The sequence below is a fragment of the Rhinatrema bivittatum genome, chromosome 1 (genome assembly GCF_901001135.1).
Source record: "Rhinatrema bivittatum chromosome 1, aRhiBiv1.1, whole genome shotgun sequence".
Taxonomy (NCBI): Eukaryota; Metazoa; Chordata; class Amphibia; order Gymnophiona; family Rhinatrematidae; genus Rhinatrema; species Rhinatrema bivittatum.
Genome location: NC_042615.1, coordinates 205,988,849 through 206,014,687, shown reverse-complemented (window position 1 = coordinate 206,014,687; position 25,839 = coordinate 205,988,849). Strand labels below are relative to the sequence as shown.

Genomic DNA, 25,839 nt, shown 5'->3' with positions numbered 1-25,839 from the left:
AATAAAACTGGTAATTGTGAACATCTCCAGTTGACTAGAGCTTCACAAATTTAGTGATCATGAGTTGTACATTTTCTGTTCATTGATGCTTAGTTGGGTTTCATCTTAAGCCTTCAGCTTCTGTGGTGATTGACAGGAAATGCTGTCTGTCTTATCTGTAATGTGACGTAATGACAATGCTTAAGGATTCATGCATACCACTGTGCTCACTCTGAGTGTATTATCCTTTACAGATCCTAATCCTGAAATAAGGTTGAAAAGTTGTGGAATTGGTCGATTTCTTCAGGAGGAAAAGATTTTGACCCATCTATTGCAATGGTGTTTTTTACGTGCAATGCATGTGGGGAGTCTCTGAAGAAAGCACAAGTTGAAAAACATGTCATTGTTTGCAGAAATTGTCAGTGCCTTTCGTGCATTGATTGTGGCAAAGATTTCTGGTATGTATTAAATGACAAAAAATCATCCAAAATAATTTGGTTGGCATTTTCTTTTGATTTAAACTTTGCTTAAACTCTAAAGTGGGAGCTCCTGCTGCTTGCTTAGTTTTTTAAACTATACACCTTAAGCAAACTGTATTTTTAAGAATAATTATTGCCAATACACTTCTCAGATATTTCCAGTGTGTAGCCAAGACCCTTCCTCTGCCTCACTCCCATTCTGGTATTGGCGTGCTATTTGACTAGATATTACGGATGAGAGGAAAGGAGATATTGACAGTGCACTGGGCAGAAACCAAAAGAAGCATGGCAGCTCTCAACCTAACAGGGTCATTCATCAAAATGCGTTGTGGCGTTAATGCACACGATAACATATTAACGCATATGTTAACGACACAACGTATGTGATAATAATGCTAGCGCACGGCACAAATGCAGATTTTGAGAACGGGCAGGATTAGGGAGGTGTTTGGTGGGATTTATGAAAATGAGGAGCAATATCGTGCTGTGTGATAGCATAACGCATGTTATTGCACGGTTTAACACCGGAAATAACTATATCTTTTTTCCTGGCGTTAAGCTGTGCGATATGCCCGAATCGGCTGTTATGCAATTCACAATAAAGTTTTCGAATTGCATTTCAGCTATTTCTGGGCTTGAGAGAGGAGAGGAGTGGAGCAAAGAGAGAGAGCCTCTGGGGAGGCCCTCACAGGGGCCAATGCAAAAAAAGTGGGCTGAACACCCGCTTTCCTAACTACTCCCAGGCACCTCTCCTGGAGGCGCGATGCAATATTTAAATCGCCTGCTTTTGCCACTGATGGAACCAGCCAGGTCCAGTCTCGATTGGTGGTTGATTCTGGCCCACTTGTTACAGGGGATGGACCTAGAGGAGCCGCAGTGGGTAATAGTCACGACGGATGCCAGCCTCACTGGTTGGGGAGCAGTTTGCCAGTCACAATCCGCTCAGGGTCGTTGGACAAGTTATCAGGCGACGTGGTCAATCAATCCATTGGAAACCAAGGCGGTACGCCTGGCGTTACGTGTTTTTCTCCCTCTGGTAGCTCAGTGTGTGGTGCGAGTCTTGTCAGACAACGCGACAACAGTAGTCTACATCAACCGCCAAGGGGGAACCAGGAGCCGGTCGGTGGCCTGGGAGGCCGAAAGGCTCATGACGTGGGCAGAGCGGCATCTGGTCCGGTTGGCGGCCTCGCACATAGCTGGGGTGGACAATGTGCAGGTAGACTTTCTCAGCTGCCAGTTTCGACCTGATGGCAACTTGGACAAATGCAAAGGCGCCCCGGTTTTTCAGTCGGAGATATCACGGGTCGGAAGGAGTGGATGCTCCCATCCTTCTGTGGCCTCACGGCGTACTGCTGTATGTGTTTCTGCCTTGGCCACTAGTGGGCAAGATCGTGCGTTGGATAGAGAACCAAGTAGGGCCTGTTATTCTGGTAGCCCCAGACTGGCCCCGAAGGCCGTGGTTTGTGGATCTGATCTCGTTGGCGATCGACGGTCCGATGCGTCTCACCCACCTCCCGAATCTTCTTCAGCAAGGTCCAGTATTTTTCGATCGAGCGGATCACTTTTGTCTAGTGGCCTGGCTTATGAGAGGAGGCAATTGAGGAAGAGGGGATATTCGGATTTGGTTATTTCTACCCTCTTGCAAGCATGGAAATCGTCCATGTCGTTGGCCTATATTTGTGTTTGGAGAGTTTTCGACTCTTGGTGTCAAGATTTGAACGTCTCTCCGCATCTGGCTTCGGTGGCACACATCCTATCCTTCCTGCAGGAGGGACTGAAGAAAGGTCTAGCTTGCAGTTCTCTCCGGGTGCAGGTCGCGGCATTGGGTTGCCTGCAGGGCAAGATTGATGGCTTTTCATTGGCAGCTCATCCAAATTTGTCCCGTTTTTTGAAAGGGGCCAAGCATTTGCGCCCGCCGGTACGACAAATTTGTCCTGCCAGGAGCTTGAATTTAGTTCTCAAGGGCTTATGGTGGTCTTCCTTTTGAGCCCCTCCAGCGGACTACGTTGAAGGATTTGACACTCGAGACTGTTTTTTTGGTAGCCATTACCTCCGCATGGCGAATAAGAACATAAGAATATGCCATACTGGGTCAGACCAAGGGTCCATCAAGGCACGATCCTATTTCCAACAGTGGCCAATCCAGGCCATAAGAACCTGGCAGGTACCCCAAAACTAAGTCTATTCCATGTTACCATTGCTAATGGCAGTGGCTATTCTCTAGGTGAACTTAATAGCAGGTAATGGACTTCTCCTCCAAGAACTTATCCAATCCTTTTTTAAACACAGCTATACTAACTGCACTAACCACATCCTCTGGCAACAAATTCCAGAGTTTAATTGTGCGTTGAGTAAAAAAGAACTTTCTCTGATTAGTTTTACATGTGTCCCATGCGAACTTCATGGCGTGCCCCCTAGTCTTTCTATTAACCGAAAGAGTAAATAACCTATTCACATCTACCCGTTCTAGACCTCTCATGATTTTAAACACCTCTATCATATCCCCCCTCAGCTGTCTCTTCTCCAAGCTGAAAAGTCCTAACCTCTTTAGTCTTTCCTCATAGGGGAGCTGTTCCATTCCCCTTATCATTTTGGTAGCCCTTCTCTGTACCTTCTCCATCGCAATTATATCTTTTTTGAGATGCGGCGACCAGAATTGTACACTGTTTTCAAGTTGCGGTCTCACCATGGAGCGATACAGAGGCATTATGACATTTTCCGTTTTGTTCACCACTCCCTTTCTAATAATTCCCAACATTCTGTTTGCTTTTTTGACTGCTGCAGCACACTGAACCTATGATTTCAATGTGTTATCCACTATGACGCCTAGATCTCTTCCTTGGGTTGTAGCACCTAATATGGAACCCAACATTGTGTAATTATAGCATGGATTATTTTTCCCTATATGCATCACCTTGCACTTATCCACATTAAATTTCATCTGCCATTTGGATGCCCAATTTTCCAGTCTCACAAGGTCTTCCTGCAATTTATCACAATCTGTTTGTGATTTAACTACTCTGAACAATTTTGTGTCATCTGCAAATTTGATTATCTCACTCGTCGTATTTCTTTCCAGATCATTTATAAATAAATTAAAAAGTAAGGATCCCAATACAGATCCCTGAGGTACTCCACTGACCCCTCCCTTCCACTGAGAAAATTGTCCATTTAATCCTACTCTCTGTTTCCTGTCTTTTAGCCAGTTTGCAATCCACGAAAGGACATCGCCACCTATCCCATGACTTTTTACTTTTCCTAGAAGCCTCTCATGAGGCACTTTGTCAAACGCCTTCTGAAAATCCAAGCTCCCGGTTCACCTTTATCCACATGTTTATTAACTCCTTCAGAAAAGTGAAGCAGATTTGTGAGGGCAAGACTTGCCTTGGGTAAAGCCATGCTGACTTTGTTCCATTAAACCATGTCTTTCTATATGTTCTGTGATTTTGATGTTTAGAACACTTTCCATTATTTTTCCTGGCACTGAAATCAGGCTAACCGGTCTGTAGTTTTCCAGATCGTCCCTGGAGCCTTTTTAAATATTGGGGTTACATTTGCTATCCTCCAGTCTTCAGGTACAATGGATGATTTTAATGATAGGTTACAAATTTTTACTAATAGGTCTGAAATTTCATTTTTTAGTTCCTTCAGAACTCTGGGGTGTATACTATCCGGTCCAGGTGATTTACTACTCTTCAGTTTGTCAATCAGGTCACCACATCTTCTAGGTTCACCGTGATTTGATTCAGTCCATCTGAATCATTACCCATGAAAACCTTCTCCATCATGGGTACCTCTCCAACATCCTCTTCAGTAAACACCGAAGCAAAGAAATCATTTAATCTTTCCGCGATGGCCTTATCTTCTCTAAGTGCCCCTTTAACCCCTCGATCATCTAACGGTCCAACTGACTCCCTCACAGGCTTTCTGCTTCGGATATATTTAAAAATGTTTTTACTGTGAGTTTTTGCCTCTATGGCCAACTTCTTTTCAAATTCTCTCTTAGCCTGTCTGGTATTTTTTAGCAATGACCACACCTCTTGGACATTTTTTACTTTTGTAGCTGTTCCTTTCAGTTTTTTTCTAACAATTTTTCTCATTTTATCAAAGTTTCCCTTTTGAAATCTTGTTGCCTGAATTTTCCTGCCACTCGACTCATGCTGTTTACGCGATCTTCTGCCCATGTCCCTTAATTTATGTGTATATAATTACACAAAGGGTATATTAAATACAACTCTCTATAATCTTGTCATAAAATTACACAAATTCAGAGAGCCAAATTAAATATATTAAACATGCAAAATTTATTTAAATCCACCAGCAACCTATATAGACAATAAAAGCTAAGCTAACACACTCACACATTCATACCAACACATTAAAAAATATGTTCGTTGAGATATCACATACAAAATGCAGTCTCTTACTACAAATATATTACACATATATACGTTCTATACAAACAATCAACAATGTAAATCTCATATATTGCCATGAGTTTCTTCAACTAAGATGTTTAATTCCTGATGTCCGACAAAAGTAGATCAAAAGATCTCTTCGTTTCACTCCTCACACGAGGGGCTTCCTCAGGGACCAATATGATTCACATATGTTACATATGCTACCGCACTTGAGTTATAAATCATCCATATGTTTCACTTCAATAACTTCTTATAAACGCCACTCCTCACAATATTTTCAATACATCCGGAGCCATCAGTTCAAACGCTTCATTTTTCACGGCGTGTCAATCGGTATTCCCGTTCAATGTTGCAAACCGGTACTAACTTCAATACCTTTTCAAAAACCTTATAAGACACACCAACCTGTGCTCTCAAAAAACATATCGTTCAAACCGGAGGTGACGTACCACGTCGTCACCCACTGAAGTGGGTGACGACGTGGTCACCCACTTCAGTGGGTGACGACGTGGTACGTCACCTCCGGTTTGAACGATATGTTTTTTGAGAGCACAGGTTGGTGTGTCTTATAAGGTTTTTGAAAAGGTATTGAAGTTAGTACCGGTTTGCAACATTGAACGGGAATACCGATTGACACGCCGTGAAAAATGAAGCGTTTGAACTGATGGCTCCGGATGTATTGAAAATATTGTGAGGAGTGGCGTTTATAAGAAGTTATTGAAGTGAAACATATGGATGATTTATAACTCAAGTGCGGTAGCATATGTAACATATGTGAATCATATTGGTCCCTGAGGAAGCCCCTCGTGTGAGGAGTGAAACGAAGAGATCTTTTGATCTACTTTTGTCGGACATCAGGAATTAAACATATTAGTTGAAGAAACTCATGGCAATATATGAGATTTACATTGTTGATTGTTTGTATAGAACGTATATATGTGTAATATATTTGTAGTAAGAGACTGCATTTTGTATGTGATATCTCAACGAACATATTTTTTAATGTGTTGGTATGAATGTGTGAGTGTGTTAGCTTAGCTTTTATTGTCTATATAGGTTGCTGGTGGATTTAAATAAATTTTGCATGTTTAATATATTTAATTTGGCTCTCTGAATTTGTGTAACCTTAATTTATGTGGGCATGACTAAAAGGAAAATCAAGACCCGTCTTACCGAACATAAGTGTTGTATTAATACTAACCGGGTTGAGGAACCTTTGGTTTCTCATTTCAAGGAATGTAAACACGAGTTCGATGACATTAAATGGACAGTGCTTGAAATCATCAATCAACATTGGCGGGGCGGGAATCGTATTCAAACATTAAGACAATGTGAGCAAAAGTGGATTTTTCAATTGAAATCAGTCATCCCTGGTGGCCTGAATAAGGACATTGAGTGGTTCCATTTTTGGTGATTGCCCGCCGAAATCAGGAATCATTTGACTGTCAGGTGGACGCAAAAAACCATTGCATTTAAAAATCAGACCGGCCCGAGCCGCCTCACTGCTGAAATTTCTGAGCAGGGAGAAGGCGTCGGCGTCCGGTGAGTCAGATTAATTTGTTCCTTTTCCCACTTGCAGAAATACATCGTTAAATGTTGCTTTGCTAAAATTATACACCGCTAAAACTAAAAATTTCTTAACCATAAGCTTTTTCATCTTAGACAAATTTATGGACCTGCAGCATTTTGTATGAAATAAATGCTGTTTAGATACCCCGTTAAGCAAGGGAAAGTGCTGGATCTGGAGAGCTTGAATCGGATGTCTCTGAAGCAGCTTTGGCGAAACGCGTGCGTCGGACAAGTGCCTCCGACAGCCCCGGGATAAACAACCCCGATAACCAGGAAATAAGGAAAGTTGCCTTTTTTATTATACAGTAAAAAATGAAAAAATCGAACATTGATGTCATTTGGACCAATTGATTAAACATGACCCTGTGAAAGTGCAGAAAGTGCAAGTATAACTTGTAAGCACTGGGGGTGGTATGATGGTCCTTAAATATACATTGTAAACATTGACAAAAAGATTTATATAGCGTTGTGATTGTTTAAAACTATCAAATACCACGTCTTTCTACACAAAGGTAATTGAAGTCTCCCATTATTACTGCACTACCAATTTGGTTAGCTTCCCTAATTTCCCTTAGCATTTCACTGTCCGTCTCACCATCTTGACCAGGTGGACGGTAGCATACTCTTATCACTCTAGTCTTCCCCAACACTCAAGGGATTTCTACCCATAAAGATTCAATTTTGTATTTAGTCTCATGCAGGATTTTGTATTTAGTCTCATGTTGGACTCTATGCCATCCCAGACATTAGGGGGTAGATTTTCTAAATTTGCGCGAGGGCGTACTTTTGTTTGCGCACCAGGCGCGTAGCCGCGTGTATCTTATAAAATCCGGAGTCAGTGCGCGCAAGGGGGTGCACATTTGTGCAACCTGCGCGCACCGAGCCCGGCGCGCGTTGCCTGTTCCCTCCGAGGCCGCTCCGAAATCGGAGCGGCCTCGGAGGGACCTTTCTTTCGCCCTCCCCCCCAGCCCTATCTAAACCCCCCCCTACCTTTGTTGCCAGATTTACGCCTGCTGAAAGCAGGCGTAAATCTGTGCGCGCCAGCGAGCTGCTGGCGCGCCATCACCCGACCTGGGGGCTGGTCCGGAGGCCTCGACCATGCCCCCTCCCCGCCCCTTTTACGAAGCCCCGGGACTTAAGCGAGTCCCGGGACTGTGCGCGCGCCGGCGGCCTATGCAAAATAGGTGCGCGAGGGCCCTGCGCGCGTAAATACGGCCGGATTTACGCGCACAGGGCATTTAAAATCTGGCCCAAAGCGCCACACCTCCTTCCAGGTGCTCCTCTCTGTCATTGCGATATAATTTGTACCCCGGTATAGCACTGTCCCATTGGTTATCCTCTTTCCACCATGTCTCTGAGATGCCAATTATGTCAATGTCATCATTTACTGCTATACATTCTAATTCTCCCATCTTATTTCTTAGACTTCTGGCATTAGCATACAAACATTTCAAAGTTTGTTTTTTGTTTGTATTTTCATTCTGCTTTTTAATTGATAGGGATAAGTTAGAATTTTTTAGCTCAGGTGAGTTTTCAGTTACAGGCACTTGGACTACTTTTCTTATTACTGGAACCTCACTGTCGGGATGCCCTAATTCTAATGCATCATTAGTATCCTTTGAAGATACCTCTTTCCGAACCATGTGCTGCTGACCGACTGTCGGCTTTCCCCTTAGAGCAGCTTTTAAACTAGAACAATCTCCTTTTTAAAGGTTAGCGCCAGCAGTCTGGTTCCACCCTGGTTAAGGTGGAGCCCATCCCTTCGGAAGAGACTCCTCTTTCCCCAAAAGGTTCCCCAGTTCCTAACAAAACTGAATCCCTCTTCCTTGCACCATCGTCTCATCCACGCATTGAGACTCCGGAGCTCTGCCTGCCTCTGGGGACCTGCGCGTGGAACAGGGAGCATTTCAGAGAATGCTACCCTGGAGGTTCTGGATTTAAGCTTTCTACCTAAGAGCCTAAATTTGGCTTCCAGAACCTCCCTCTCACATTTTCCTATGTCGTTGGTGCCCACATGTACCACAACAGCCGGCTCCTCCCCAGCACTGTCTAAAATCCTATCTAGGTGACGCGTGAGGTCCACCACCTTAGCACCAGGTAGGCACGTTACCAGGTGATCCTCACGCCCACCAGCCACCCAGCTATCTACATTCCATATAATCGAATCACCAACTATGACGGCCAACCTAACCCTTCCCTCCTGGGCAGTAGGCCTTGGGGAGATAACCCCTGTGCGAAAGGACAATGCATCACCTGGAGAGCAGGTCCTCGCTACAGGATCCTTTCCTGCTGCACCCGGTTGATGCTCTCCCATCATGAGACCTTCTTCCTCCAAGGCAGCACCAGGGCTGCCAGTCTGAAGTTGGGACTTGGCTACTATGTCCCTGAAGGTATCATCTATATACCTCTCTGTCTGCCTCAGCTCCTCCAGGTCTGCCACTCTAGCCTCCAGAGATTGGACTCGTTCTTTGAGAACCAGGAGCTCTTTGCATCGCATGCACACGTACAACTTCTCACCAGTGGGTAAAAAATCATACATGTGACACTCTATGCAAAAGACTGGGAAGCCCCCCTCTTGCTGCTGGACTGCTGCCTTCATCTCAATTTTGATCAGTTCCTAGTTAAGTTTTAGGATGCTATAGGAGTAGGAATGTGTCTAACGTCCTTTAAATGTATTAGTGAATTAACTATATGTCTGGTAGTGGCCTACTGGGGTCTAATCGAATTCTCAATAAAGTTTTTGTTGATGGTTTTTTTTTTTTTTCTGAAAGTGGCACCTGCCTATAAATTAAGGGATGAGCTACGGGTGGGTGGACGAGGGGTGGGAGGGTTGGGAAATACAAACAGTCTAACTTCAGTTAGTCAGCCAGCCAGATTGACTTACAGCTCTCTTGATTAACAAATGTTGATACCTATTCAACCCAATCACACTACCTCAACACCTTTCCAAGGTGAGTAACTGAGCTGAACCTTTCAACCTTTTTACTTAGATATACCCTGCTCCTAGCTTATTTCTAGCTTCTGGCTACTTTTTGGGGGTTTCTTTGTGGGGTGTTTTTTTTTTAATTCAAACACTCAGTTTGTATTACATACAAACACTGAGTTCTTTAAAAGTCTGCAGAATACTCAGTTCTGCAGACTTTTAAAAATTAACACACTACCTACTGCTTACTAGCTAGCTTATTGACTGACTGTTTAAAAAAAAACAAAAAAAAAACAGTCTAACTTGTTTATTCCCTGCCTTTCTGACTATTAAAAGCACACACACACATAAACACACTAAATAATATTCCCAAATAGTTAACTTTGCCCCAATACTTTTAAAAAAGACAATGTCCCAAGCAAAAACTTACTGATTCCTTTCAGCCACCAGCAAGGTGATCCTCTCCTCTCAGTGTTCCCACTGGAATTTCAGAGCTTCAAGCTTTGTCGTGTCGGGATCCATATCTTCGTATTTCGGATTCCAGAGTTTCGCTGCAGATCGTTCCCTCCTTCTTGCCCAAGGTGGTATCGGCTTTTCATGTCAATCAGACGGTAGAGTTACCGGCCTTCCCGAATTTGGATCTGACTTCTGCGACGGATAAGGATCTGCATAAATTGGATGTGTGCCGGGTTCTCCTTCGCTATCTAGAGGTGACCAATGCTTTTCAATTATCGGATCATTTGTTTGTCTTATTGTCTGGTCCTAGACAGGGACACAAAGCATCCAAAGCTACGGTTGCTAGGTGGTTGAAGGAGGCCATTTCCTCCACTTATCTTTGTGCAGGGCGTGCCATACCAGAAGGCTTGAAAGCACCTCTACCAGGTCTCAAGCAGCCTCTTGGGCAGAGAGCCAGTTGGTCTCAGCACAGGAGATTTGTAGAGCAGCCACTTGGAAATCCTTGCATACTTTTGCGAAACATCGTGTGGACGTCCGGGATCCTGAGGTCGACTGTTTTGGCAGCAGTGTTCTTCGTGCGGGACTCTCCAGATCCCACCCCAGTTAGGGCTGCTCTGGTACATCCCAGTGGTCTGGACTGATCCTGGTATGTACAGGGAAAGGAAAATTGGTTCTTACCTGCTAATTTTCGTTCCTGTAGTACCAAGGATCGGTCCAGACGCCCGCCCTTGGGTTTTTTTTTGGAAAGTCCGTTTTTTCTGTATGTTTTCTTCCTTCTTCTTACCTCGGCAGAGTTCTTTACAGGCATGGGACGGAATCTTCTTGATGGGTATGTTATGCGGCGGTACGGTTTGTTTACCGCACGTATTGTTGTAGCCACTGGTTGTTATGTTTGGGGATTTGTTCTCCTTTATTGGTTATTCTGCTTTGATATCGTGTATACTGAGGGATCGCAGGTGGCACACCAGGTTAAGAGGGGTGCCTTTTCAGTTTTTTTTTCTCTGACTCCCTCTGCTGGAAGGGAGACACAACCCAGTGGTCTGGACTGATCCTTGGTACTACAGGAACGAAAATTAGCAGGTAAGAACCAATTTTTCTTTGGTCTAAGGGCTCACTTTACTCGTTCGCTTGCGGGGTCTTGGGCAGAGTGCCAGATGGTTTCTCCACAGGAAATTTGCAGGGTGGCTACGTGGAAGTCCTTGCATACATTTTGCGAGACATTACAGACTTGATGTCCAAGCATAAGGTTCTGGTGGTTTTGGAGAAGGTGTGCTTCAAGCAGGCCTCTCCGGTTCCCATCCCAGATAAGGTAGCTCTGGTACATCCCAGGAGTCAGGACTGATCCAGGTACGTATAGGGAAAGGAAAATTAGTTTCTTACGTGATGATTTTTGTTCCTGTAGTACCATGGATCAGTCCAGAGTCCCGCCCGTCAGAGGCATGGAAGTAAGGGAGAATCCGCTCGGTTATTATGTAATTAATTTTTAGGTCTGAAGAAATTTGCAATTTGTCTGTCCTCAAGTGGTTCTACAGGTTTGGTTCCCAGGACCAATTATTTCTTTTTCTTGTTAAAGGGTTATTGTACATAGTTCAAGATGTTTTGATGAGATATTCTGCTTTGACATTGAGTAATACTGCCGGACTGTAAGTGGCACCATTCTATTTATAGGCGGAACATTTATTTATTTATTTATTTAAGGATTTTATATACCGGCATTCATGATAAAATCACATCATGCAGGTTTACATTAAAACAGTGGTGCATAGAAAGAAAAAACAAACTGGAACTGTAGTGCGGAAGAAAGCAGTTACAAAAAACAGGGATGCTTAAACTGGGAGAGGAAGGAAAAAGAAAAGATTAATAGCATTTTAAATATTTACAACGAACGGTTGTAATTTACAACATAACATAATTTACAACATAACAGCATTGTTATGGTAACTGCTCTGTCTCCATCTGCTAGAGGGGGGGGGGGGCAAACCCAGGAGTCTGGACTGATCCGTGGTACTACAGGAACAAAAATTAGCAGGTAAGAAACTAATTTTCCTTGCTAGCAGTTGTAGAAAAGCTTTATAGACTGTATTTCCACTAGGTGGCAGTACAGAACTGCTGCATTAGGCTGTGGCCGTACAGAACTACTGCATTAGGCTGTGGCTGCATGGCCACAGCCTAATGCAGTTAAGAAACTAATTTTCCTTGCTAGCAGTTGTAGAAAAGCTTTATAGACTGTATTTCCACTAGGTGGCAGTACAGAACTGCTGCATTAGGCTGTGGCTGCATGGCCAAAGTGTGTATGTTCAAAAAAAAAAAAAATTCTGAAAAGATATAGGCTGGTAGGCAGCAGCATTCTTCTGTCTCATCCTAGGACAAGCCACTGATTAGCAGCACTCATTTGGTGTCACGACTTGTAATTATTCAAAGACTAAGCAGGACCTACCATTTTCTGAGATCTGAGAGCAATCATTTGCAACAGAGCATTTGTTTTTTAATTAAATATTCCCATAAACCTACTCGCAACAGATTTTCATTCTATGGCAAGTAGAAAACAGCACTGCTTTGAAAATTTAAGTATTTAGATGATACCAGATTTACTAAGCATAATTAGCTTAGAAAAATAAAATGCAGACTAGACTTTCTGAGTTAATTAGGGATTGGGTTTTTTTGTGATTTTACTGATAGATAGGATGTGAATAACAGACTGTGGACTGGATGCAGTAAAACATTTCTCCCATTTTGTATCTTTGGGAGAAATGCTTAGTACCAGGATTTCGAAAATCTACTAATTTGCTGCCTGGGGTGACTGAATTTTGTCAGCTGGTGGGCTAGGAAAGGAGTTGTCATTGTCATTGTCCCATTCAATACCCGTGAGAAAGCAGTAGGGAAATCAGGAGGACAGTGAGAACTGCAGCCACAGTTGAGGAGCAGGGTTGAGATGGTGGGGGAAGGGATGGAGTAGAGAGAGCATAGGAAAGAGGAGGAAAGGAGAAAGTGAGAGGGCTGCTATAAAAAAAGGGGATTAGAGGAGAGAGAAGACTTGGATGAAGTGGTGAGATGGACGGAGTAGGGAATAATGGAGGAGAGTGAGGCCTGCATTGCAGAGTAGATGGTGTACTTGCCAGGGACGAAATGTAATTACCATGTACTGCTGTTGTCACCCCCCTATTTGCAAAACAGATTATTCCTCTGCACTCAGGTAAGCCAATCCACACTGGTGGGTTATGCACGTCTACCAGCAGAAGGAGATGGAGACAGTTGACTTGCTGACGTCACTGACACATAGCTCTGCCCTGATATCATCCTGTATTCTCCGTTTTTAACAGATGGTGTATGTGCATATCCCCTTGTGGAATAGCTTGTTTTCAGTTTAAAAAAAAAAAAGAAGAGGAAGAAAGAAAAGGCCTCTTGAGTTGATCGTAATATGGTGCTTTCCCTCATTGAGCATTTGAGCCAAGGCTATTTTGCCAGGTTTCGGCTCAAAAAAAAAAAAAGGAGAGAGGAGGCGCAGGTCCAACTGTGCTTCCAGCTGACAAAGGCTGGGCTCAGGTAAAAAGAGCAGTCCTCTGCACTTAGGCAGGTCAATTCACACTAATGGGTTATATATTTCTTCCAGCAGATGGAGGTGGAACAAAATTGACTCACGGATGTCACTGACATATAGTAGTCTTACCCCAACATCTTCCTGCTAGCATTCTGCATCTCCAGCAGATGGTGACATGTGGAGATTGCTAGTATTAAAAAAAAAAAAAAAATCAGAAGAAATTGAAGATAAGGGGAAGATTAGATGCAGAACTTAAGCTCTTGAGGTGACACCTGATTGAAGTCTCAAAGTCTGGCCAGGCATAGACTTATAAAGGATGAAGAAGAGCTCTGCAGTGAAGGCTTGTGCCCTCTTCCCCTGTAGCTGTTGACCCGCCAGGAAAGGACTTGAGTTCAAGTAAAAAAAAAAGTTAGGAGGGAAGAAGTTAGGTTCCCCTCTTTTTTTTTTCCTTACCGGGCTGTTCTCTCCCTCGGTGTTTCCTACCTTCTCCCCTCACTTCTCAGGGGAGTTAATGGAGAGTGGAGGTGGCACGCTTGAGCAATTTTCACTAGGCCCTGCATTGCAGGGCTTGATCAGTCAGCTGCCTGGTAGGTTGTGGTAGGCGTTTTTTTCTTTCATGCTAGATGTGTGCTCGCATCCTCACAGTGCAGCAGTCTCTTACCATAGGCACGCACATGCGCAGGCACGTGTGCATAAAGCCGCAGCCTAGATTTGAGCGCATAATTGTACGGGTACACCTGGATGCCATTGGTGTGTGTGCAAGGGGCCGTCTCAGGCTGCATGGGAAGCAAAATAATGGTGATCGAGACTAAAAATAAATAAATCTAGGCCCCTTGCTATTTGTGAGTATAAGGGCAATCCAGCTATTGCTTTCTCTTCACCTGTATCGGTGCTATCTGGGCGCACAAGATGATTTGCGTACTATGGATTTTGCCGATATGTTGGGACATCCCCTCAGCCAATGGTGAACTTGGAGGGAAGAGGCACAGGAGGCAATACGGCAGACAGTTTCTCTCTCCCTCTTGTTCCTGTTGGGAGAGGCATCCTTGGGGGAGGTATTGGAGAGTGCCATGTTTGGGCCTATGGGCCCTAGTGTGGATCCCCCATCCTCCTGGGTGGAATTTTTCTAGAGCTTACAGGCCTTTCTGAAAGGGCGCCCAGCAGAGACAAAACAGCCCAGTAAGCAGGGGTCATGTCCTTGGGTATCCTATGTGCGCTGTCCACTTCGGGCAAGCACTGAAGGGAGGCTGCCCCTAGAGAGGGAGAATGCAGATCATGACCCGTCGGATGGTTCCAGTGGAGACTGATTTCACACCTCTGGAAGAGGGAGAAATTCCACCTGACTTGGAACCACATAGGACTCTGCTTCATTTTTCTTTTCACAAAGATGAGTCGCCAAGTCTATTGACTCGGACCTTGAAAACGCTCAAAGTAGACTGAGTAATACTACAGGGTTACAGAAGAAAGATCCCATCTTGGTCACTTTACGCAAGGCGTCCTGTTGATTGATCTTGAGTGGAATGGTCCGGAAGCAAATTTTAAAGGGGGTGCTTTTTGGCAGGTTTATACTTCTTGAATCCAAAGGCAAGGGAGCAGTTGCATTCCCGAAGATTGATGCCTTGGTGTACACTCTTAATAAGTGAACCACCATCCTGGTTGAAGGAGGGGCAGCACTACTCAGGTTAGGAGAATTGAGGCATGCTTAAACAGGCCTTTGAAGCCATGGCAATGAATTTACAGGTTGCTTCTTGCTGCTGCCTGGTGGTTCTAGCAGTTTGCATCTCTATCAGGAGTCTCAAGGAGCGGGTTCTGATCAATGGTAGGCTTAGATTACAATGTCCTAGAGGTAGTAAGGGGTGACTATGCTTTCGAATTTCTTTGGATTCCTCTGGATGCCTTTATGGTCTCTCCATGCAACTCTTTAGTGAAGAAAGCAGCAGTTAGTTAAGAAAGTTGATAGATCTGAAGATTGTAATTCCAGTTCCCAGATGGCAAGAAAATATGGGGCGCTATTCCATTAATTTTGCCATTCCCAAGAAAGAAGAGGATTCCTTTCAACCCATCCTGGATTGGAATGGAGTCAGTGGGCATTTGCTTGTGACTACTTCAGGATGGAAACTCTACGCTTCATAATTATGGCAGTACAGAAAAGGGGAAATTCTTACGTCTCTTGATCTGATGGAGGCATATTTGCATATCCCCATTTGACAGGAACATCGTTTCCTACGTTTACTGTTCTTGGGCATCATTATCAGTTTCAGGCCCTAACCTTCGGACTGGCTACTGCGCCCAAAACCTTCTCCAGAGTCATAGTAGTGATAGCAGCATCTCTGCACAAGGAGGGCATTCTGGTCCATTACTATCTGGACAATTGGTTGATTCAGGCCAAGAGTGCAGAAGAGAGTTAATTGGCATCTCACAAGGGATCTCTTTGCTTCAAGAGCTAGACTGGGTGGTAAACTTAGCCAAGAGCAGTTTACAGCTGTCTTAGACCCTGAGGTAACTTGATGTGTGATTTGATATAGAGCAGGGCAGAGTGTTCTTGATGGAGAATCTTATTCAGAAGTTGGTAACTCAAGTACAGACCTTGAGGAAGATTATTTGCCAAACTGTATAGTCTGCAGGTTCTGGGGTCTATGGCAACAATATTGGAGGTAGTACCCTGGCGAGGGCATGCATCGGCCTCTTCAGTGCACATTTTGCTCTCCCAGTGTAAATCAGCAATCACAGGAGTACACAGTGAGACTCCACTTGCTGCTGGAAGTGAGCGACCAGATGTGGTGGTTACTGGCAGATCATTTCAGGAAGGGCATACCCTTGGAGATACCAGACTAGTTGATGCTTACAACAGATGTGAGCCTTCTGTGTTGGGGGACGCACTGTCAAGAGTTGGTGGCACAAGGTTGGTGGAATGCCAAGGAATGACAGTAGACCATCAATTGTTTGGAAGTGCATGCAGTTCACCTGGTGTGCTTAAGGTTCACCGATCGGCTGGAAGCTCGAGCAGTAAGAATAGTGTCAAATAATGCCACAGCGGTCACTTGCATAAATCATTAAGACAGAACCAGACGCCAACAGATGTCAGTGGAGATAGACGTACTCATAGTGTGGACACAGCAATATCATCAAGACGTATCCGCCTCCTACATTACTGGGAAGGACAATGTACAGATCAACTTTCTCAGCAGACAGGTCTTGAACCCAGGAGAGTGGTAGCTGGCAGAAGAGGCCTTTCGACTCATAGTGGCTCGTTGGGGGTCGGCCAAATCTGGATTTAATGGAAAGCTCCTTCAACGCAAAGGTACCACAGTTCTACAGTCGCAGAAGGGATTAGAAAGCGCTGGGAATCGATGCTCTCGTCCAAGTGTGGCTGCAGAGTGGGGTGTTATATGCATTCCCGCCCTGGCCAATGATCAGCAGGGTGATTCTGAAGATTGTGAGATTGTGAGTCAGACTGAGACAGTATTTCTAGTGGCTTCGGATTGGCCCTGGAGGCTGTGGTACGCTAATCTTAAGCGGCTCCTGGTGGACCGTGTTCTCAGATTGCCACTCAGGAACTGATACTGCACAACAATCCGGGTTGGTATTGTCTTATGGTGTGGCACTTGAGAGCACTCGGTTGATGAATCATGCTTTTTCTTCTGCAGTGATTTCCACATTGTTTCATGCCAGGAAGTTTTCTACTTCTGTGGCTTATACTGGGGTTTGGAGAGTATTCGTGAGCTGGTGTGGGGTGCAAAGTTCTCACCCTCTTAAAGTTGAAATTCCATTGCTACTGGAATTTTTGCAAGAAGGTTTGGTTAAAGGCTTGGCCTTAAACACTCTGAAGGTGCAGGGGCAGGTCAATGGTATACCCTTATCTTTCCATCCTGATGTCTCCTGGTTCTTGAAGGGAGTCATAAATCCTTGTCCTTTCTTGTCTACCAGTGCTTCTTTGGGACCTTAATCTCGTATTGTGTTTTTGACAGGTCCTACATTTCGGCCACTACGTGATCTCTCCTTGCAGCTACTTATCTTGAAAACCGTTTTTTCTGGTGGCAATTTGTTCGGCACAGCAGATCTCCGAGCTACAGGCTTTTTCTTGCCAAGAGCCTTTTCTGCGAATGACTCTGGGGGCGGTACAGCTTAGGACAGTACCTTCTTTTTTACCAAAAGTGGTTTTGGAATTACATTTGAATCAGCCTTATTTCCTTGCCCACACTGGACAGGGATAGAGATGAGCAGGATTATCGTCTGTTGCATTCTTTGGATGTCAAGCAACATCTGGTGCGGTACCTGAGATCTGAGGCCCACAGCAATGCAAGTCTGTGGGCGCCGATTCCCTCCGTAGGGACCCTTGATGCTATTTCAAAAGCATCATAGGTCAAGTGGACCTCGTGCTTCCCACACTCCAGGCTCTTATGCACCAGCGACTCGTGGACACTGGGACTTGATGCTTTCGTTCAACAATGGTGCCAGTGAGATAATGTATGTGTTCCCTCCCTGGTCGGTGTTCGGCAGGTTGCTGCAGAGGATTGCAAGTCGCCCTGGATTGACTAAGGAGACCGTGGTGCCCAGATCTCCACTTATCACAAGTAGGCAACTCCTGAGCCAGCTCCTGAGACTGGCGGTCAAACCAGATCATCTACAGCAGGTGCAGTTCGAGCATGAGAATCAGGTCTTATGGTTGGACCTTGTGAGGGGCTCGAATGCTGAGGTGTGGCTCTTCTCCGATATAGTGAACACTCTGTTCCGACCAAGGAACTTTTCTGGCTTATATAAGGATTGGAGAGTGTTTGAATATTGGTATAGGGTGAGCAATGGTCACCTTCTCAAAGTGGAGATGCCATTGATTTGGAATTCCTACAGGAAGGATTGGTTGAGACTGGCCCTAAACACTTTGATGGTTTAGGTGGCAGATCTAGCATGTTATAGAGGCCGTATTATTGGTAGAACTTGGTCCTTACTTACATCTCCCAGAGGTACTTTGGGTCCTTAAATTGGTGTTGAATTTTTTGCAGGTTCCACTTTGCGATCTTTGCAGGTTATTTTCTTGCGGCTTTTTACCATTATGATGGTTGTCCTTGTTACTATATGTTCAGCAAGGTGTATTTTGAACTGCAAGCTCTCTTGTGCCATGTGGCTTTCTTTTTACCGGAATTGCTTGGAGTGTCATTTGAATCAGTCTAATTCCCTGCCAGTGCTGGACAGGGTCAGAGATGAGCATGAATACTGGGTCACACTTGGGTGTGAGGCGACATTTGTTCCTGTATCTGGACAGCACCCATTCCTTACGGAACACTGATCACCTGTTCTTCCTCCATGTGACGGAACAAGGAGAGCAGGCATCGAGGACGAAGGTGACCTGTTGGGTTAAAGTGGTTATCATAATGGCCTAGGTGGATGCGGGAATGCCATAGGCAGAGGTCCCATTGGTGTCTCGTTCCAAGATTTGCTGGGCAGCATCGTGGTCCTCACCTGCTTTTGGCAAGCATTACCGCTTGACTGTTTAAATTCGAGATTTGCTGGGCAGCATCATGGTCCTCACCTGCTTTTGGCAAGCATTACCGCTTGACTGTTTAAATTCGAGAGGATGCATTCCTCGTGAGGGTGGTGCTGACGATAGTGCAAGCAGAACCCTCCTTTTTAAGAAGTAGCTTTGGTACATCCCACCAGTGTGGATTGGTCTGCCTGAGTGCAGAGGAAGGTGAAATTACTTATTACCTAATAATTTCCTTTCCTCTAAGAAAGGCAGGCTAATTTACAATACTGCCCTGGGCTGCCTCCTGGTGGTTTTTTTCAGTTCGTCCTTTGTTGCAGAATCGATGCAGAATGTTCATTGACCAAATCACTTGGAAGCCTGGTAAGTAGAAAACCAGCCTATTATGTTCAATTATGGTTAGTAGCTTTACTGAGTCCGGTAGCTCCAAGATGGGTGGAAGTTAAGTTTGTAGGATGTTAAGAATCATGGTTCAAGTCTAATCGATTGTCCACAATTGGCTTTTCTAGAGATACTGGCAGGCTGATGTCAGGCCAGAGCTATATATCAGTGATGTCAGCAAGTCAGTTGTCTCTGTCTCCATCTGCTGGTAGGAGTGCATAACCCACCAGTGTGGATTGGCCTGCCTTCCTTAGAGGAAAGACCATTATCAGGAAAGAAGTAATTTCACCTTGGGGATGGGGTGGGAGTTGTACAAGACAAGTTCATTTCATCTTCTGGTGAATATATCCTGTAGGATGGGGAAGGTGGCTCTGATCATGATCTGTGACCATATCTAATTTTCAGGACATCCTTAATGAGTATTCATCACATACATTTGACCAAAGAGCTTGGTAAGCTTGCATATTTTGCTCATCCTAAAACCAGACCTGATTGTGGGTTTTGAGGGACCAGCATTTATTTATTTTATTTATTTTCTGCTTCTCGTTCTAGCATAATGCATATGCCCACTAGAGATGTGAATCGGAACTGAAATCCGAACCGATTCTGGTTCCGATTCACATCTCTAATGCCCACTATCATTTCACTCTAATTGTAAAGTTGTTTTGGAGTTCCTGTATATTGATGAAAGCTTATTTCTCACTTTTCAATTTTGTTTTGGTGAGACTTGTGAATTTTAAATGTTGCATGGAAGCTGATGTATCATTTGTTGAAGATTAAAACTGGACACATAAAAAATGTATTTTTACATTTATATTTAAGGGGTGATGATTATAAGAACCATGTAAAGTGCATAAGTGAAGATCAGAAATATGGTGGCAAGGGATACGAAGCTAAAGCTAACAAAGGAGACGTGAAGCAGCAGCAGTGGATTCAGGTATGCTGCTTTCCAAACCTTTTTTTACTGTGTACTTATTCTTAACATTTTCAGTGGCTTTGATCAACAATCAGAAGTATTGTTTACCTGTTATCACCCATAATTTCCTAGCGTGTAGCCAGACGAACTCAGAACAAGTGGGTATAGTGTGCTCGTGCTAGCAGTTGGAGACTGATCTGATGTCAGCACGGGTACATATACCCCCACAGGAAATGAAGCAATTCAGTAATTTCTGTCTCCAAAGCAGTTTGGAGCTCCTTCACGCTCACTGAGCGTTCTTCCAAATTCTAACGACTAAATTCCTAGACGACACCTCCTAACGACGAGCCCCGCACTCCTGCGGTGATACCAGTCGATCCCTCCCCCAGTTGAGTTTCCCGAGGTGATTTCCGTGGTCCCTCGGAGGTAAGTGCCTCGGACCGGTGGCCGAATCGCGGCAGGGACCCAGCCCCCGAGCGAGAAGGGCTCGGACGCGGCTTGGCCCCCGAGCGAGAAGGGCTCGGGCGCGGCTTGGCCCCCGAGCGAGACGAGTTCGGGCGCGGCCTAGAGGCAGCCTCGGTCCCGGCGTGGACTTGGCCCCCGAGCGAGATGAGTTCGGGCGCGGCCTAGAGGCAGCGGGTGCACCTCCTCGAGCGCGACGGTGAAGGTACTCACCCTCTCCCCCCGCAGCCGGAGACCGCCCGGGTTGCAGCCGGGAAGCGCCGAAGACAAGGTAAGGCGTATATCTTTACTTGTTGGTCTCCGAGGATCCGAGGAGTAGCAGAGTGTGCCTCTGGGGCGGCCAGTTAAGTAGGTCGCCATTTCGTCTGCCTGCCTGAAGCGTCCCGCCTATTGCTACGCGCACGGCGATAGGCGTCCGTTGCTACGCGCACGGCGATAGGTGCCCGCTCATAGATAGGCGCCCGTTCATAGGCGCACATTGCTAGGCGCAAGTTCTTAAGCGCCCGTTATAGGCGCCCGTTTATAGGCGCACATTATAGACGTACATTGTTAGGCGCACGTTGCTGAGCGCTGGTTTCAGGCGCTTGCTTTTCGCGCACAGCGCAGACTCTTATTGAGTTCACCAGCGGCATGGAGCGTAAGAGTGCCCAGGCTTCGGCAGTGCTGGCACCTCCAGAATCAGGCATCAGTCTCTGCTCTGCATGCAACCTCAGGGCCACACAGACTGAGGATGCGGACTCACTATGTGCCCAATGTGAAGAGGCCCTGGGAGTCCCGGGCCAGGGCCGGTCACAGCCCTGTGTTCTTGCCGGTTCCTCAGGGAACACCCCGGAGCCAGCAAGCAGCGGGGAGCAGCCAGTGAACCAGGGAGGCCTAGTTCCCATGCAGCCAGATCTGGCTTCGATCTCCTGGGTGGAATTATTCAAAGGGATTCATACCTTTGTCACGATGCAGTCAGCTTCCCGACCAGGTCTGTACGTTCCGAATGACTCGGCCCCTGGACCCTCGCGGCCTAGGCGCGGCCACTCGCCACCTGATAGCCCCAATTATGGGGATTCAGAATACCCGGCAGAAGAAGATGAGCTCCCCGAGGAGGGAGAGCTTCCCTCGGGGGTAGAACCTTATCGGACTATGAGGCGCTTCTTTCCCAGAGCGGATCTTCCAGACCTGATCTCTCAATGCCTGTAGGAACTGGCTCTTCCGGGCCATGACACCCGAACCTAGAGTGAACCCCCTGTTGGAGGGCCTGCGCCAAACTTCTCACCACTTTCCCCTCCTACAAGTGGCACAGCAGCTAATCGATATGGAATGGGCTGCGCCGGAGGCTCCATTCAAGGGGGGTCGGGCCTTGACTGGCATGTACCCCTTAGCCCCGGCAACTAAGGACATGTTGGCGTGCCCTCAGGTAGATGCCATAGTCAGCGCAATTGTGAAGCGCACCACCATTCCGGTGGAAGGAGGGACGGCCCTCAAGGATACACATGACCGGCGTAAGGACGCCATCCTGAAGCAGGCCTTTGAGGTGGCAGCCATGTCCCTACGAATTGCGACCTGCTGCACTGTGGTGACGCGTTCCTGTTTATCTCAGGCTCGGAACAACGCCCCGGGAGAAGAGATGAAATCAGCTCTCTCATTCCTCACTGATGCAGCCTCCGACTTCGTCCGTACGGCAGCCAAGGGAGTGTCATCCTCAGTGGCAGCCAGGAGGCAGCTCTGGCTACGTAACTGGTCGGCCGACTCATCTTCCAAGACACGTCTCACGAGAATGCCCTTCGAGGGATCTCTCCTGTTCAGCAGCGACCTGGAGAAGCTGGCCAATAAATGGGGCGCCTCTCCATTACTTCGTCTACCCGAAGACAGGCCACACAGGAGGCAGCGCCCGTCTTCTAGACCATCCCGAGGTAGAACCTCTCAGCGCTTCAACCCTTACGGGACTCGCTACCACGCACCTCGGTCGCAAGCCAGGAACCAGTCCTTTTGGCCTAAGCACAATAAGAGGGGAGCTGGCTCGGGTTCTGGCCCCGGCCGTACCCCACAATGACAATCAGCCGGCCCATCTGGGGGTAGCAGCCATAGGGGGCAGGCTGACCCTCTTTTACCGCAGGTGGGCTGAGATTACCTCGGACCAGTGGGTCCTCACCATCATCCGAGAGGGGTATTACTTGGACTTTCTTCGGCTCCCGCCAGAGAAGTTTGTGGAGTCGCCTTGTTCACCCCTCAAGAAGACGGCACTAGAGGTTACCTTACAGAGGCTTCTCTCCCTCAAAGCCATAAGTCCAGTGCCTGCAGGGGAGATAAATTCTGGGCATTATTCCATCTATTTCATAGTGCCCAAGAAGGAGGGCACTTTCCGGCCCATCCTGGACCAGTATTCTATTTACTTCACCGTGCCCAAAAAGGACGGGTCCTTCCACCCAATCCTGGACCTCAGGAGGGTCAATCGGGCCCTCAAGATCCCCCACTTCCGCATGGAAACCCTGCGGGCGGTCATTGCGGCGGTCCGTCCCGGAGAGTTCCTTGCTTCCCTCGATCTCGCAGAAGCATATTTTCATATTCCCATCCACCACGACTACCAGAAGTATCTCCGATTCCACATTCTCAACCAGGACTTCCAGTTTCGAGCTCTCCCCTTCGGCCTTACGACCGCTCCTCGCACCTTCACGAAGGTCATGGTAGTAGTGGCAGCGACCTTGCGCCGGGAGGGGATTCTCGTCCATCCCTATCTGGACGATTGGCTCATCAGGGCCAAGTCGGAGACCTCTTGCCGGCGGGCGGTGGATCACGTCTTAGAGCTCCTTGCCTCTCTAGGGTGGATAGTGAATTTTTCCAAGAGCAAGCTTCAGCCCTCCCAGGAGTTGGAATTTCTGGGAGCACAGTTTGACACCCGAGTAGGCAAGGTATTCTTACCTCGGGCGCGAGCCCTCAAGCTGATCGATCAGGTCCAGAATCTGATTGCTCTATCTTCCCCGACAGCCTGGGATTATCTCCAACTCCTGGGCTCCAAGGTTGTCCGCTTCCTGAGGGTCTGAAAGCCCATTCTCTCCATTCTCAGGCTACTTCGTGGGCGGAGAGTCAGTCTGTCTCCCCGCAGGAGATTTGCAGGGCTGCCACTTGGACGTCTCTGCACACTTTTGCTCGGCACTACCGTCTGGATGTCCACGCCCCGGTGTTCGGTTCCTTTGGGCGGCAAATGCTTCGAGCAGGATTGTCTCGGTCCCACCCAGTTTAGGGAAGCTTTGGTACATCCCACTGTCTGGACTGATCCGGGTATGTACAGGAAAGGAAAATTAGTTCTTACCTGTTAATTTTCGTTCCTGTAGTACCACAGATCAGTCCAGACGCCCTTCCCTGCCTGTCTTCTGTCCTCTCGAAGCTTGTTTTCTTGCAGGTCTGCAGATTTTCATATTTTCCTTGGTGCAAGATTACTGAGCATTTACACCAGAAGCCTTGGTGGTTATTTTATACCAAGTTTATGCAAAAGTGTATAGGTATACCATGCTTCTACATTAATCTATGGTTGCTCCGTTGAGCTTTTTGGTTACTTGCTTGATCCTATTCTTGGGTTTATTGTTTTATGCTTTGACATACGTTATACTGAAGGGTTAGAGGATAGGCTCTGTCCTGATATAGGGCATCCTTCAAGTTTTAGTCTGTCTCCACCTGCTGGAAAGGAGGCTCAACCCACTGTCTGGACTGATCCGTGGTACTACAGGAACGAAAATTAGCAGGTAAGAACTAATTTTCCTTTTTCTCATTTTTTGGGGGGTGCAATAAAGTAAAAAAAAAAAAAAGAAAGAAAGAAAGAAAGGGAGTCTTCAGATTTCCTCAGGCATAGAGTGTAGGATGACTTATGGACAAAGGCACCAAGTGAGTCATTCCTTCAGGGAGCAGACAAAGTGTTTTCTTGACCTTGGCAGGGTGTGTTTGGGTTATGGCTAACTCTGAGCATCACGAAGAGAAAACCATGGTGTGCGGGCCGTGCGGGGTTAGATGTTTGCCTTCAGGGGAAGCCTCTAAATGTTTCTGAGTGTGTATGGAGAAGGAAAGGCAATGGAGCATGGACATCTAAGCACTGAGAGGGAAAGAGGGGTCCACGTTTTCAGGGCCATCTATTCTCCCTGTTCCCACTGGCGGATTTTCTTCTTTGACAGGAATGGTGGCCTTTTGGGAGCACAGCTGGGGAAAAGGGAGCTCGGACATCCTTTGTTCAGCCCTGTGGTGCAGGGACTGGATTTTATAGAGTTGGAGCAGATGTTAGCTTCAGCTAGTAACACTGCAACTCCTGCTTCTGCTTTGGAGGCCTCTTCACTGGCTTAGGCCTCAATTTCAAAAGAGTTTCTTTTCTTTTTTTTTTATCATGCTTATTAGAATTTTGAGAGGAAATACATAAAAGGGAAAAACGTACAAACCAAGATATGTACAATGTGTAATAATCATCATATACCCTAACAAAGAATGTGTAATAATCATCATATACCCTAACAAAGAACAGGGTGAGTAAAATAAGCAAGATCCCATCAGGAATTGCCTCAAGAAACTAAACCCACTTTCCTTTCTACAACCCACCTGCCCCTCTCCCCCAACTAAATGTACCAACTCAGTAAGTTGGAGGTTCTGTGGTTCCAGTTAAGGTCTCAAATGACCAGCGCTGAGAAGGAAAAAAAGCAGGGAAGAGAAAAAAAAAGTAACTAAAAATAAAGTAGCAACATCTTATTGTACTTCAGATATTTTATCCCGGACTTTAGGAGATAGAAAAGCGCAGAAGGGTCTCCAAACATTCATCATTGCATGGAAAAGCTTGGATAAACTTGCTTTTGCAGTAAAATATTCAAAGGTGAATAATTTAACCATTCTTTTAAACCAATGCTCAGAGGAAGGGCAAGGAATTGCTTGTTCAATGTACTAGGATTAGTTTCTTGCTAATTAGCTCCATTTTTTTTATTAGGAGACAATTATTCATATAGAGTCTAGGAAAGGAAGAGGAAGGGGTGTACCTAGAGTTCAGTTCTCTAGGAAGATCTATACCAAAATTTTGTGCAGATAAACTTCCCACTTGCTGCCAAAACTGCTGAATGAGCAGTCAAACCCAGAACATGTGAGCAAAATCACCAGGGGCCAGACCACATTTTAGACACTTATCTGAGGTGGATTGGTGTGCCTTTATAGGCTTTGTTTGGGGTCCAGTAAAAATGCCAAAGAAACCTAAATTGTATCTGTTGCAAAGTGATATTCTCAG

The 25,839-nt window shown here is 46.0% G+C and overlaps 1 protein-coding gene across 6 annotated transcripts in view; it reads left to right on the top strand.

Annotated features, from left to right (window-relative positions):
* Positions 1-25,839, top strand: part of LYAR (Ly1 antibody reactive) — a 99,260-nt gene that overhangs the window by 15,660 nt on the left and 57,761 nt on the right. For all 6 annotated transcript variants that reach the window (XM_029591051.1, XM_029591031.1, XM_029591070.1 and 3 more), the window contains exons 2-3: positions 234-437; positions 20,048-20,162. In XM_029591051.1, coding sequence (XP_029446911.1) covers positions 316-437; positions 20,048-20,162 — 237 coding nt within the window. In that variant the 5' untranslated portion in view covers positions 234-315. The remainder of the gene's footprint in view (positions 1-233; positions 438-20,047; positions 20,163-25,839) is intronic.